At 42.5% G+C, this 15,946-nt stretch overlaps 1 protein-coding gene across 5 annotated transcripts in view; it reads right to left on the bottom strand.

Moving 5' to 3' along the window:
- LOC121279656 (acylamino-acid-releasing enzyme-like) overlaps positions 1 to 15,946 on the bottom strand; it is a 63,357-nt gene that overhangs the window by 36,726 nt on the left and 10,685 nt on the right. For 4 of the 5 annotated variants that reach the window (XM_041190868.1, XM_041190869.1, XM_041190870.1 and 1 more), the window contains exons 4-8: positions 15,646 to 15,736; positions 11,858 to 11,933; positions 8,367 to 8,533; positions 5,803 to 5,940; positions 3,909 to 4,000 (exon numbers count right to left, since the gene is read on the bottom strand). In XM_041190868.1, the coding sequence (XP_041046802.1) occupies positions 3,909 to 4,000; positions 5,803 to 5,940; positions 8,367 to 8,533; positions 11,858 to 11,933; positions 15,646 to 15,736 (564 nt within the window). The remainder of the gene's footprint in view (positions 1 to 3,908; positions 4,001 to 5,802; positions 5,941 to 8,366; positions 8,534 to 11,857; positions 11,934 to 15,645; positions 15,737 to 15,946) is intronic. The other variant, XM_041190871.1, reaches the window with a different exon arrangement.

Raw genomic sequence — 15,946 nt, 5'->3', positions numbered from 1 at the left:
ACCAGTTTGAATTGGCCTCAGGAACCAAAGTAAACTATAGCAAGAGCAAAATCACATTCTTTGGGGGCTACATCAATCAACCCTTTGTCCCCTTCACTATCAGGTCAGACTACCTGAAGGTGTTTGGATTTTAGTTCAGAGGAACTGGGATGTGCGCCAAAACTGGAAGGAGTGCATAGCCACGTAAAACAAATCTCTAGAAAAGAGGGGGGAAAGATGTATCCAGCATCACCCTCTTCCACATGGCCACTTCTGTGTGCAGCTGCATCAAGCTGAGTGGACCCTTGGAAAGCAAATGTCAAATGTCACTAGGTGCTGAGGTTCCAACTGTTGTGAAGGATGAGTCTGGTCACATTGCTGGGGAATGCCCCATTCAGTTGGACTGTGCTGTACCACTTCTCTTTCAACATCATGGAAAATCTAGGTAAAAAAGGCACTTTTGAACACAAGTCCATCAGGCAGTGGTCTGCAACACAAAAACAGAAATACCTAGAAAAACTCAGCAGGTCTGGCAGCATCGGTGGAGAAGAATGAAGTTGACATTTCGAGTCCTCATGACCCTTCAACAGAACTAAGTAAAATAGGAGAGGGGTGAAATATAAGCTGGGTGGGGGGGGAGAGAGAGAGGAGAGAGAGAGAGAGAGAGAGAGAGAAGTTGGGGGGGGGTGGTGGTTGTAGGGACAAGCAAGCAGTGATAGCAGCAGATAACCAAAAGATGTCACAGACAAAAGAACAAAGGTGTTGAAGGTGGTGATTTTATCTAAAAGAATGTGCTAATTAAGAATGGATAGCAGGACACGCAAGGTACAGATAGCTCTAGTGGGGGTGGGGTGAAATAAGACTAAAAGGGCATAAAAGGCATAGATTTAAAAATAATGGAAATAGGTGGGAAAAGAAAAACCTTTATAAATTATTGGAAAAAACAAAAGGGAGGGAGACGAAACGGAAAGGGGGTGGGGATGGAGGAGGGAGCTCAAGATCTAAAGTTGTTGAATTCAATATTCAGTCCGGAAGGCTGTAAAGTGCCTAGTCGGAAGATGAGGTGTTGTTCCTCCAGTTTGCGTTGAGCTTCACTGGAACAATGCAGCAAGCCAAGGACAGACATGTGGGCAAGAGAGCAGGGTGGAGGGTTAAAATGGCAAGTGACAGGGAGGTTTGGGTCATTCTTACAGACAGACTGAAGGTGTTTTGCAAAGTGGTCACCCAGTTTGTGTTTGGTCTCTCCAATGTAGAGGAAACTGCATTGGGAGCAACAAATGCAGTAGACTAAGTTGGGGGAAATGCAAGTGAAATGCTGCTTCACTAGAAAGGAGTGTTTGGGCCCTTGGACGGTGAGGAGAGAGGAAGTGAAGGGGCAGGTGTTGCATCTTTTGCGTATGCATGGGGAGATGCCGTAGGTGGGAGTTGAGGAGTAGGGGGTAATGGAGGAGTGGACCAGGGTGTCACAGGGGGTAACGATCCCTACGGAATGCCGCCGGATTGCGGGGGGGGGGGTGTGAAGGGAAGATGCGTTTGGTAGTGGCAGCAGCTGGAGTTGGTGGAAACGGCGGAGGATGATCCTTTGAATGCAGAGGCTGATGGGGTGAAAAGTGAGGACAAGGGGGACCCTCTCATGTTTCTGGGAGGGAGGAGAAGGCGTGAGGGCGGATGTGCGGGAGATGGGCCGGACACAGTTGAGGGCCCTGTCAACGACCGTGGGTGGAAAACCTCGGTTAAGGAAGAAGGAGGACATGTCAGAGGAACTGTTTTTGAAGGTAGCATCATCAGAACAGATGCGACGGAGGCGAAGGAACTGAGAGAATGGGATGGAGTCCTTAAAGGAAGCGGGGTGTGAGGAACTGTAGTCGAGGTAGCTGTGGGAGGCGGTAGGCTTGTGATGGATATTGGTGGACAGTCTATCACCAGAAATTGAGACAGAGAAGTCAAGGAAGGGAAGGGAAGTGTCAGAGATGGACCACGTGAAAATGATGGAGGGGTGGAGATTGGAAGCAAAATTTATAAATTTTTCCAGGTCCCAACGAGAGCATGAAGCAGCACCGAAGTAATCATCGATGTACCGGGGAAAGTGTTGTGAGAGGGGGCCGGAGTAGGACTGGAACAAGGAATGTTCAACATACCCCATAAAGAGACAGGCATAGCTGGGGCCCATGCGGGTACCCATAGTCACACCTTTTATTTGGAGTTAGTGAGAGGAGTTGAAGGAGAAATTGTTCAGTGTGAGAACAAGTTCAGCCAGACGGAGGAGACTAGTGGTGGATGGGGATTGTTCAGGCCTCTGTTCGAGGAAGAAGCTGAGAGCCTTCACACCATCCTGTTGGGGGATGGAGGTGTAGAGGGATTGGGCGTCCATGGTGAAGAGGCGACGGTTGGGGTCAGGGAATTGGAAATTATTGATGTGACGTAAGGTGTCAGAGGAATCACGGATGTAGGTGGCAAGGGACTGGACAAGGGGAGAGAGAAGGGAGTCAAGATAATGAGAAATGAGTTCCGTGGGGCAGGAACAGGCTGACATGATCGGTCTGCCGGGACAGTCCTGTTTGTGGATTTTGGGAAGGAGGTAGAAGTGAGCCGTCCGAGGTTGGGCGACTATCAGTTTGGAAGCTGTAGGAGGAAGATCTCCAGAGGAGATGAGGTCAGTGACAGTCCTAGAAACAAGGGCTTGATGTTCAGTGGTGGGGTCATGGTCCAGGGAGAGGTAGGAGGAAGTGTCTGCGAGTTGACGCTCAGCCTCCGCGAGGTAGAGGTCAGTGCCTGCATGCAACATCCTTGAGGCCCTGTGGGAAAAGGAGTCGGCGGATGCTGTCAGATAGTTCCCTGAGCAGACTGTCAAAGTAATTCGGCAGAATGCCTCATTGTCAGAACTTTCAAAGCACTACCAGTCTGGCTGCTGGTCAGAAAGATCCTCCCTGTCAGATCCTCCCGGCACGCCCGGAGTCTCACCCCCTCCGTCCCCTGCCCTTGCAAAGAAGGTCTGCAAAGAAATGCAATGGTTTTTGTCAAGATTCATGCCCAGCAGCTCCATAACACAGGACTCTGTGCTCTATAGGCCATTTCCAGGGACACACTCCAAGACAAACATTAATTGCTGCTGTAAAACCATCAACTCAGTGAAAGATGCACTTTCCTCTGCCCAAATTTTGCTGGTCTTCCAGTAAAAAGAGTTGACCACAATTGAGTGTTACAGACTGCCACATTCCAGGACCCAGGAATATGTGATGAAGCTTGGGGCAGCCGCCACAAAGGCTCAGTGGGGAAAGGCCACTGTCTAAGACCCTCTTGACATTGCACACCGAGAGGTTGGAAACACCTCAGGCAGTATCCTAGTCATAAGATGTATGTTGTAAAGATCACGTATAATTGCAATTCTATTGAGGCACCTCCGAGTGCAACATACAATATGGAATTGCACTTTCAGTAATGCCCAATTTGAATGATTATGGAATGTTAATTTATAATTTTTTATAAATAAAGGACATTTTTGGAAAAAAAAATTATTCTGGTCTCAGTTTGCACCATCATCCAAAAAAATTGCTAATAATTAGAAAGTTAAACCTCTGATTGGGATTTAGAATGATGGCAATGTTACTACCAGTCTGATTAGCTTGGGAGAATCGCTACATTGAAAGGACTTAACTCATAAAAATCAGGCGCCCTGGTGTCCTGGTCAATATTTACCCCTCAACCAACATACTAAAAAACTGGCCATTGGTGTTTGTGGGAACTTGCTGTGTGTAAATTGGCTGCTGCATTTCCAACATTACAACAGTGACTACACTTCAAAGGTACAGCATTGGCTTAAAGTGCTTTGGGGCATCCTGAAGTCATGAAAAACACGATAGAAATCCAAGTATTTTTTAAGACTTTAAGTGTTGCCCGAACTGCTTTAGGGATATCATTCAATGACTTACTTGCGGTTGGTGCAGTACTTGAGACCTAGTCGCCAAGGCAAATGCCACCAGCCAACAAATATGATGCCAGTGTCCTTCGGGGCCCAGATTGCCTGAAAAACATAGCAGTAAGCAGATCTGCTTATGTTGTCCATAACCTTTGAGATACAGAAAATGTATATTTGCAGTCTTCAAATTCTTGGATATAAAGCAACATTTATTTATTACAACCATATTCAAATTTTGTCCCCGGTATTCTGGAAGCCAGTCAAGAACTTGGCATTATAGGACTGGCATTAACTCAAACATCATACTCCTAATATTAACCTCTTGCTACAAATCGCTTTATAGCAATAGCTGCTCAGATGGCCTCCTATAGTCCCTTACCCATACATAAAAAAAAATTCCAACAACAGATGGACAATGTCGGGTAGAGTTTCACTTTGGGCACAATTGGAGATCTGGGCACAAATTGCGCTAGTTTTCAGAAGAGTGTCTTTTTGGTTAAATTGCTGCTCAAACGCATTTGAATATTGCCAAAGGTAAAAATGTTCCATGAATCAGTGCAATCGGGCAGTGTTTTAAAACTTAATTTTTTTGCATTAAAAATATTCTTGGATATAACATGCCACAGCTTTAATATTATAGCTGAAAATGGGTTTATCACAAAAAAAACAGCATTTTTAATCAGTGTCTAGTACTTCATCTGATTTTAAGTAACTGAAAATAACACGAAGAAATGATACAGTACCATTTATTAGTTTCATTGCTGTACTACAGTCGGTATTTCAGCTGAGTTGCTCTATAATTCCTGACTGTTAATAAAAGGACATAGCCAAATCCCTTGTCACTGCCCTTGCTAATTTTTTATACTTTGTAATCAGAGGCAGTCAAGAAGCAGTAATTTGCAACTCCCTCCTTTCCAGCTCCACTTCTGGAAAGGGGGAAGTGGCCCTCTACTGCTGATGTCAGAGACAAAACTTTGTGTCACAAATGAAATTGCTACAGAAAATATCTGCTAACAGTTCTACAGCACGAAGCACAATGGGAGTGTCTCAGACAGCGTAAAGAACAGATATTTCTTCGTGTAAGACTTAGCATTGTGGGAAAATTAATTGTTTAGTTCACTATAAACATTATTACAGATAAAATTAAATGTTTATTTTGATCTTCAACATGTATAGAGTACCAATGGTGGAAGGAATACAAGCTACTTTGAACATGGCATCTTTTTGTTACATTTTTCCTTCTTAAATTACATCTCCAAAATGTTAATGGAGGTATCTGCTTTCTAAACTGCAACTAAGAACAGAGGGAACAGTAAACAGTCAGGTGCAAAAACATCATCTGGCATTACTGCTGTCATATCAACTCCTGCAGATGGTCAGTGTACATTCAAATGCTCTCACTACTGTAAATAACCAAGGCTCCTCTGGATACTGAAAATGGTGAAAAATCAAAGACAATCAGAGGCCATAGTAAGGTTTTACTAATTAGATCAAATTCCAATTTTCTACCTCGGATGAACAGATTTTTTTTTTGTAATTGGTGTAAGAATTTCATTCCTGTGACGTTATTTTTTTCATTCACCCACGAGGACAGGCTGCAAGCATGCACCAATACTGTTGTAGGCCAGGTAACTCAAGGACGTTCTAGTCTATGTCTGGGTTACCAATACTGTAATGTTTTACATCTAATGTGGTGTGGTAAGGGAGAACAGAACCTCCACTTAGGGATACCACTGATTGCATGGAAGAGATCAGAAAACACATAAAACAATATTATCAGTCTATCCCACAGCACATTCATGCTCTTAATATATCTTGCCACCTCAAAGAGCATAGTTGTGATTTATGACGTTAACACTTGAAGCCTAATAAAAGAGAGATGTGAATAACTGAAGAATTACACCAACCTGCCCAGGAGAAATGTGTTCAGGAATTCCTTGCATTATAAAGATGTTGCCACTCTCAATATCCAATACACACAGTACCGGGGTGTTCCTTTTTACCAGGGTTTCCCCCCAGTCCTCCCAATACAGATACTGATCCCCCTGCAAGATAAGATCACAGAATAAAGATCATTTGGCCAAGTAAGAATGCTTCACATGTAAACTGTCTTATTCTGCACACTATTCAAGCAGATCAAGCAGCTCTCCTGTGTTTGACAAGATGATCAGGCAAAAGGCCTTTTCTTCCATCTCCTTCCTGATGATCAAGAGCTCCCAAGGGTATGCAATGTGGCAGTAATTCCCTGACATTTTTTTTGATGGAGGATGTTATGACCAATGCAGTTGATAAAGCAGAGTTATTTAAAAATCCCAGAGGGAAATTTTAAACATCTGTCATAACCTATCATTTTAAGTGTTATGTTTGAGATGGGACTCTAAATTCAGAATCAGGCCACCAGTTCTCGAGGTATTACATTAAACTAAAGGAAACATTTTATTAATTTATACAGGTTAAAAAAGATATACACATAGCTACAAATTACTACTATCATAACTTTTAACAAATTCCCAAACTAATTTCCATTAAGGCAATAGCAACCCACAGACTTAACCAAACACCAAGCAAAGCATTTTCACCTTACGAATTCAAAATGAGGTTCCCACTTGGTTCCTGTGGAGCCAGTTGGAGGCTTGCAGCTGCCTTTTGATCTCAAATTGCCTCTGTCCTGCACACCCAAAAACTGAAGTTATACCTGCCACCACTGATTGAATTCAAATTCTCATTGTCTCATCAGCCTCTTTGAACTTCACCTTTTAACAATGAAAGCCCTTTTTGTAGTACCAATTTTATCAGTAATATAAACATATCAACGGTCGTTGACAGGGCCCTCAACCGTGTCCAGCCCATCTCCCGCGCATCCGTCTTCACGCCTTCTCCTCCCTCCCAGAAACATGATAGGGTCCCCCTTGTCCTCACTTATCACCCCACCAGCCTCCGCATTCAAAGGATCATCCTCCGCCATTTCTGCCAACTCCAGCATGATGCCACCACCAAACACATCTTCCCTTCACCCCCCACCGTCGGCATTCCGTAGGGATCGTTCCCTCTGGGACACCCTGGTCCACTCCGCCATCACCCCCTACTCATCAACCCCTACCTATGGCACCTCCCCATGCCCACACAAAAGATGTAACACCTGCCCCTTCACTTCCTCTCTCCTCACCGTCCAAGGGCCCAAACACTCCTATCTAGTGAAGCAGCATTTCACTTGCATTTCCCCCAACTTAGTTTACTGCATTCGTTGCTCCCAATGTGGTCTCCTCTACATTGGAGAGACCAAACGTAAACTGGGCGACCGCTTTGCAGAACACCTGCGGTCTGTCCGCAAGAATGACCCAAACCTCCCTGTCGCTTGCCATTTTAACACTCCACCCTGCTCTCTTGCCCACATGTCTGTCCTTGGCCTGCTGCATTGTTCCAGTGAAGCCCAACGCAAACTGGAGGAACAGCACCTCATCTTCCGACTAGGCTTTTTACAGCCTTCCGGACTGAATATTGAATTCAACAACTTTAGGTCTTGAGCTCCCTCCTCCATTCCCACCCCCTTTCTGTTTCTTCCCCTTTCCTTTTGTTTTTTTTTTCCAATAATTTATATAGATTTTTCTTTTCCCACCTATTTCCATTATTTTTAAATCTTTTATGCTCCCCCAACCCCACTAGAGCTATACCTGGAGTGCCCTACCATCCATTCTTAATTAGCACATTCGTTTAGATGAAATCACCAACTTCAACACCTCTGTGTTCTTTTGCTCTTTTGTCTGTGACATCTTTTGATGATCTGCTCCTATCCTAACACCACCACCCCCTCCACTTCTCTCCCACCCCCCACCTTAAACCAGCTTATATTTCCCTCTCCTTGTAAAGAAAGATCAGTTCTGTTGAAGGGTCATGAGGACTCGAAACATCAACCCTTTTCTTCTCCGCCGATGCTGCCAGACCTGCTGTGTTTGTCCAGGTAATTCTGTTTTTGTTTTAAACATATTGCTTGGTTGTTGCTAGAAAGGCTTCAAGTTTTCACCCCACTTCTTGAATGCTTTATTCAAAAAATGCAAATGCACATTTTCTCTCTTACATTCAAAAATAGTACCATCAAAGCATCCAGGCTAGCTGGCTTTAATATAATTAAGATACACCCACAGACTAAACCTCAATTTTAAGAAAAGTATTTTCCAAAATATTATACACATTAATAGTTTCACGACAGAGAGCAAGAGAGCACTATGAAGGCAGAGCTAGCCCAGTATTTTTAGTTGTAGTGAAAATCAACTACCAAAACAGAGACAAAAAGCTGGAGGTAATTCATCCTGACTTGCAATTAGCTAGCCAATGGTGAATGAGAGGTTAAAGATTGTTCAGTGAACATAGCTCCCATTTGTCTCTGAGCTAACAAATGGCAGTCTTGTGGAATAAGAACATCAGATCTAATGTTTTTCTGGAGGCATGTCTATAAATAATAACAGTACTGTACTTGCACTGGTTTTTGACATTTTTTCGATTTATTGCTGTTGTAATTCTCCTCTTCAGCACTGAACGCTAGTTTAGTTTGGAAGAAGGATGCTGTTTTGGGTCTTTTCTTTTCAGCAATGTACAGAATATGAGTCTCAGAATGAGACCATGCAAGACAACCAAATTGATCTGGGTGGTGAGAGCAGAGGGAAAGACAATAAGAGAAATCAGTTACTGGTTAATATCTAGCAAAAAAGACAGCACACACGTCAATCTTAGAAGCTGCAATCAAAATAAATGGCAAAGGACCTCCAGAAAAACAACAGATATTCCCTCATTAAAAATGTAACCAAACCTTTTGATAATCATCTTTGGAAACCTGAATAAAATATTTAAAATAGCAAACTGATAGTGTAACATATAGATCACAGCACAACTTCTTCCCTAAAATGATTCTATTCTTATAATTACATTATTTGGGTTGCGCAGAATTAGATATTACTGAAAAAAACAGACAAACTGTCGAAGCTTTCTGAAGTGCACCCATCAGGGCAGAATCACAAGAATACCAAATCTCAAAGAGAACAATAATTTATGCTGCATGAGAAGAGGGTGCTGATTGGTTGGCAAGTAGACTCTGATGGGTAGCCATGGAGAATGCACCCAATGAACAGTTAGCTGCCAAGCTTTTGTTTAAATTTAAAACAAGGAAGTTGACTCTGATTGATCAAGGCATTGCCATTGGGAATGTCCCCCAAGCTTTTGTTCAGTTGAAAAAGGCACAATGCAGCCCAACTTCACTTCTCAATACATGAGTTGGGATTCCTATAGTTCCATGTGCTATAAGATTGGCCTTATTGGCAACCTCGTAAATAGGGCCTGAGCCATTTGCTCACTGTGCAAGCTTGATGCTGAAATAGGGCACAACAAAGCTATCCTGCAGAATAATAGCTACCTCGGTCAGATCATTGCTTGCCATATCTCACACAAACTCACGGATGGGCCTAAGGCTGCCCACGGACCTGAACAGTGCCCAGTTTACCTCAGATTACCCTGGAAGGGTAAGGTATGTTAGAAAGAAACATGTCTAAGCTTTTTGTCTTGAACTCATTAGAACACTTGCAAGAACACCATTGTGTGGGGGGAAAGCAACAATTTATACTGTATGTGAAGAGGATGCTGATAGATTGACAAGTGGCATTGCCATGGAGAATGCACCATTGATGGTGACTGACATGTCATTTATTCAACAATACTCAAGTTCTGTACTACCAAACAACTATTGTATCTCAAAAATTTAAACAACAGGTGTAGCTAGCTGTTTCACACTGCTACTATGCAGTGGCAACAAAGTGGTATTTTCCAGTAACAGGATCCTGTCATCAAGCCAAATGACACTCTGCCTATCACACAAATGAGTAATGTGGTAAATGAATTTCAGTGCCGGTGTGATACCAGGCATATAGGCCGTATGCCCTAACAACAGGTGGATCATATCAAACTGCGCATCCCTTTGGCTGCTCGCAACAGGCAAATTACTTACTGTACTCAACTAACCTGTGTTTGCAAAACTCAGAAGTGCCCAATTTTAGATGTGATTCCGCAATTGGACAACATTTACTAAACAGTCCTGAGTGTGCTAAGAATTACATGAATAACCAATTAAAGATTATCAGTTGGGCTCGCAGTATGGCTCACTTACGCGTGCTAGAAGCTACATATATTCACACACAGGGTCCTGTCCTTTGCCAGCACAAAGAACATGTCCGTGCATTGCTACTTTTACTACCAAATTAAAGCTTCGGGGACACTCTTGCAATTCTGTCCTGATGAGTGCAAGGCAAAAAGCTCCAACTTCATGTCTCTTTTTTTCATAATACTCAAGTTCGGTTCTACCAAGCGACAAAAATTAGATATCCCACAAGTGTGCATTTAATAAGCTAATTTGATAAGATGTAAATGTGTGTTCAGGGAAACAAAATTGTTCCAGACTAAACCAGTGAACTATGAACAGACTTAGTATCAACAACAATTTATATTTATATGGCATCATTAACATAATAAAACATCCCAAGATGTTTCACAGCAGCAGTACAAATTAAAACATGTAATCAAGGCACAGAAAGATATTAAATTAGATGACCAAAAGCTTGGTCAAAGAGGCAATTTTTAAACTATTTCCTCAAGGAGGTGAAGAAGTATAAAGATGGTATTCAAAAGCTCAGTCTCAGAAGCTGAAGACACAGCCACCAATGGTGAAGAGATTAAAATCGAGAATGCTGAAGAGGCCAGTATTAGATGACTGCAGATATCTTGGGGCTCAAATAGGGAGGGGCAAGGCTATGGAAGGCTTTGAAAACAAGGATAAGAATTTTAAAATCAAGACATTGCTTTACCAGAAACCAATGCAAATCAACAAGCACAGGTGGTGTCAGGTAATCGGAACTTGGAGTGAGTTAAGACACGGGCAGCAGTGGTTTGGAAGACCTCAAGTTTACAATAGGTAAAACGTTGGGGACCAACCAGGAGTGCTTTGGAATAGTCAAGTCTTGAGGTAACAAAGGCACAGGTGAAGGGTTTCAGCACATGAGGTGCGACTGGAGCGAAATCTGACAATGTAACAAAAGAGGAAATAGACCATCTTAGCTTTAGGTACAAATATATGGTTGTAAGCTCAGCTCAGGGTCAATTTTTTTTTATTCTTTCATGGGATGTGGGCATTGCTGGCTATGCCAGCATTTATTGTCTATCCCTAATTGCCCTTCAGAAGGTGGCGGTGAGCTGCCTCCTTGAACCAGTTCATGTTGCGTGGTTACACCTTCAGTGCTGTTAGGAAGGGAGTTCCAGGACTTTGACCCAGCAACAGAGAAGGAACAGCAATATAGTTCCAAGTCACGATTGTGTGTGGCTTGGAGGTAAGCTTGCAGGTGGTGGTGTTCCCATGCATCTGCTCTCCTTGTACTTCTTGGTGGTAGAGGTCATGGGTTTGAAAGGTATCATCAAAGGAGCCTTGGTGAGTTGCTGCAGTGCATCTTGTAAATGGTACACACGACCGCCACTATGCATCAGTTGTGGAGCAAGTGATTGTGAAAGGTGGTGGGTGGGGTGCCAATCAAGTGCGCTACTTTGTCCTGGATGGTGTTGAGCTTCTTGAGTATTGCTAGAACTGCACCCATCTAGGCAAGTGTAGATTGTTCCATCAAACTCCTGACTTGAGCCTTGCAGATGGTGGACAGACTTTGGGGAGTCAGGTGAGTTACTTGCCACAGAATTCCCAGTCTCTGACCTGCTCTTGCAGCCATGATACAACACCAAGATTGAAAAAAAAAATGGTTTAGTCTCATACTGTTGCCAGCTGGAGGAAAGGAGCTGTAGCTAGGAGACAGAGTTTGGAGTGGCGACCAAAAACAACGCCATCAATTTTCCCAACATTTAACTGGAAGAAATTTCTGCTTAACACTACGTGGCTCTCAGACACTTGCAAAGTGTGGAGATGATTGAGTAAACACATACCATCTTCATACACCTTGCCATGCTTGTCAAGTGCTGTCAGGTTTATGCTGCTCTCCTTTGAGGTTTTGCTCCAAATCTGTGGGTAAGAGCAATCAATCCACAGCAAAAGTATTAAGACTGACAGTGAAGATTTTATGCATGGAACATTATAGCTAAATAACTGTACACTCTGCTTTTAACATTGCCAGGAAAATGGTTGCAACATTATGCTACACCACTGAAAGCTCCCCTGTGTTGACTGGGCAACAATGAAGAGAATTAAGTAATAATGAAGTACTTTATATTACAATAGTTCTTCAAATGTAATGTGGCAACCAATCAGCATGCAGCAAGGTCCCACAAACAGCAGTGAGACAAATGACTGATCTGTTTTAGTGTCGTTGGTTGAGGGATAAAGGTTGGCAAGGGCACCAGGAGTATTCTGGTGCTCTTCTTCCTAATAGTGCCATGAGATCTTTTATATCCACCCAACAGGGCAGACTGGGCTTCAGTTTAATATCTCATCCAAAAGACTACATTTTCCTGCAGTGCAGTCCTGTAATACTGCGCTCAAATATCAGTGTAGACTGAGCGTCAAATCCCTGAAATAGGGCTTGCATCTATGACCTTTGAACTCAGAGTTAAGAGTGCAAACATGTACAAGCTTGACACTATGGGCCGAATTATCAATGGCCTGTGGCAGAGGGTCTGGAAGCAGGGAAGCCAGAAAATGGGAGGAAATTCCTATTGGGCTAACTCCCTGCTCCATGGGATTTTCAAGAAGAGACAATGAGAGAAATGGTTACCAGTCTAGCTGTGGTAGGTACTTAATTCGGGCACTCTCCTGACATGAATTGGATTTTTCGTCCAGTGCACTGGGGGTGGTGGGGGGGGCTATCATGTTCGGAGGTTGCCCATAAAATCATGGTGGCCCTCCAGCAGTTGAGCAAGCAGACAATTTGGAAGCCTCCGCTCTGAGAATTGACCACAACTCTAGCAGTGTGCCTAATGGTGGGGAATTTCCCACTTATCTCTGAAGGCTCTATCTGGCTTTGTGAATTAGCTGATCTATGGCCGGTGACCAGGAATGGAGGCACACTTGAACCTCCCTACATACTTGTATAGCGTCCATCTCTGATGGCTTCAACATGTGTGATTTCACAACCCACAATTCCTCCAGATGGCAGGAGCAGAACTCAGGCACGAGAATTCAGCCCTATATGCGAGGCTTGCACCATACCATAGATAGTGTGCATTGTGCTGAATTTAACTTTAACGCTATGCAAAATGTGGTAGGAATCCTATGTATTCTCCAATGAGTAATCTTGTGTGATTCAGGGTTGATTGTTAAGGTTCGAGTCACAAAACAGGACATACATGTTGATTGACTTAAAGATCTTCAGTCCCATAGCTTCCCTGATTTTTTTTGTCATTCAGGTATCTGAGATTCAAGGGTACCTGTCAACATGTCCAGAAATCCACAATCATCATTTTGATTTGCTTGATGTAGAGCTCATCCTTTTCCTACTTAAGCAAACAAACTTGGGTCCAAGTTGTTAAAAGTCAAGGTCAAAGCTGATCAAGCTTAGGGGCTCAAGTATGCAGTCACTGCTAGAAATTGAAATGCTTTTTGGCAGCTTTTAATTAGTCTTTGCTTCCTACAACTTACACATGTGCTTCAGCATGGTTCAAATCCACAATTACAGTCAAATGGCAGGAGACTCATGTGGACTATAAACAACAGCATAGGCTTGTTGGGTCAAATGGCTGTTTCTGTGCTGTCAATTCTAAGAAAAACACTTACATACATTTTGTCAATTTTCTCTCTTCTTAAGGTAATGACTTGGAGTGCATTCAGCTACGAGTGCCGGGAGTGCTGTGAAACCTTGCTAAATAATCAATCCTCATGCAAAAATGGTCAGTGAATGATGGTGGGCTATTCATTCATGGATGGCATCATAGCTAAACCCAAGACCGTTTTCATGAAACACTCCTATTTGTGCTCATTCCACTGCAAAGTATTAAATATATCAGATGTGGCAACACTGGCTGTCTTTCCACTTTCCTAGCTCAGGGCATTCAGATCAATTGATACTGTCTCGGCTGAAATCAGCCAACACAGCATAGGCAGGTTTTCAAAAGCAGGGCCTTGGCATTCTATCTGGCTCACTACCATGACCAAGAAGTGCACTTGTATACTAAACCATCAGGAGAGCTTTATTTATTTTTAAACTCTTAAATTTATCCAGACAATTATACATGACACTCATACATTATGGCCAGAAATTTCCTCAGAGCTGGTACAACTCCGCCAATATAGCAACCAGAAGTGCTGTAATAGGGGTTTTCACTTCACTTTTGATGATGTTATAGCAGCAGAATGCAATATCTCAATTAATCAGCATCAGATGAAGGTAGCAGTCAAATCCAAGTTCAGGAACAACATGAATTTAAAACAAAATTGCTATGTTTATTCCCTGAAGCAGCTCCCCCCACAACAATGAATGCAGGCAATTTTCATTAAAAAGAACCTGGGGCATAGGAAAGCTAAAAAGTGTACAGCAAGAAAGACCATTTTGGACAATCAGGACATCAAGCCTGCTCCTTCCACAAGTTACAGTGCCATGGATTCTTTCCAGCCACTTCATTTTCTGAGGAAATGTTTTGCAACAGTTTGTTCATATTCAAACTTAAAATCAATAAAATTCCTACACTACATTATTCATCGCAGACCAGCTACCTTCCTTGGCTGATAGTCCTCAATATTTAAGCCACCCACCTTGATACTTGCAGTCATTTACATTAGCCAAAAAGTGCTAACAACTTCCATTTCCATTATAATCAATGATAAAGTTGCTACTTACAGTGCATTAGGTGCGCTGGGTATATTGGGTACAAACACGGGTTCACTCTGGCAATCTGAAACTCTCTCCTCCAATAAGTTGTTGAGGCAAAATCAGTTGTAAATCTTAAATTGAGACTGATAGGTTTTTGTTTGGTGAGGGTAGTAAAGTTTACCAAGCTGAAACAGGTAGGCAAAATTAAGATACAGATCAGCCATGGTCTAACCAAATAACTGAGCTGGCTTGAGGGGTTGAATGGCCTATGAGTATTCCTATGTTCCCCTCAGTAGTCTACAGCTTGTTAAAGTGCAACCTCTTTATATATTTAATCACCTGTAACTGGCGCTTGGTTACAGTTTACACTACTCAGCAATCTTTGTAGTAATAAACATGTTCAATAAACAAATAGTACCTCATTAAAATCCAATTATTTTGTGTGCTTAATCCCCTGTAAATGGTGTGGGATTACAGCTTCCATTGTGACTTGCAAGTTTTATTCAATAGTTATAGTGGTATTTCTTCCAACCTTCCAACGCACATAGCAGGCAAATCACATTAGCGCCAATGCAACTACTAGAAGTGGTGAGGGCTGTACTTTCATAATCCCAGAAAATCAAAAACCATCATGTTTCACATAGCAAATGATGGTTCCGAGTGGAACATGTCCTTACAGAATCATTTTATAAATTGAGACATTCCTTGTGGCTTTTCAGGAGTTGATAGTGAATCTACACAAACTAGCACACGTTAAATTCTAGTGAGATGTAATTCGATTTCATCTGGGAGTACCCTCAGCCTTAACAAGCTTTTTTAGGGGACTTGTGGGGTGGAGGGGAGAAAATATTCCGTCAATTTTAATCTTTTCTGCTTATTCCATCCAGTGCTGCAGTACATTCCAGCAGATAATGCACCCACACACTTAAACTAAGCTCCTTCCCTTCTTCATGGTGCCTTAGCCTTAATTACCTCCAGATATTGCTGTTCCTCCCCCTTCTTGTTGGTATGCCCCCTGAGGACAGCTTTCAAAGTGCCAGAGGGTGAAGCTCTATTCAGTAATCTGTGGGTCAAAGTTCAGAATAATGTTAATTCTGAAGTAAAATCTAACAAACTCATTGCCTTAATGCTAATTCACAATCCTGTCAGCTAATGACTCAAGCATTCTAATATAGAAAAAAACTTCTAAATCCTTTCATGGAACAGTAGAATTAGATCAAGAATTGTTTTATTCCTTCACCCCCATTCTCATCAATTCTATCATAACATCAAG

This window comes from Carcharodon carcharias, chromosome 7 (assembly GCF_017639515.1).
Source record: "Carcharodon carcharias isolate sCarCar2 chromosome 7, sCarCar2.pri, whole genome shotgun sequence".
In the NCBI taxonomy this organism is placed as follows: domain Eukaryota; kingdom Metazoa; phylum Chordata; class Chondrichthyes; order Lamniformes; family Lamnidae; genus Carcharodon; species Carcharodon carcharias.
This window is presented reverse-complemented; position numbering and strand designations above follow the sequence as displayed.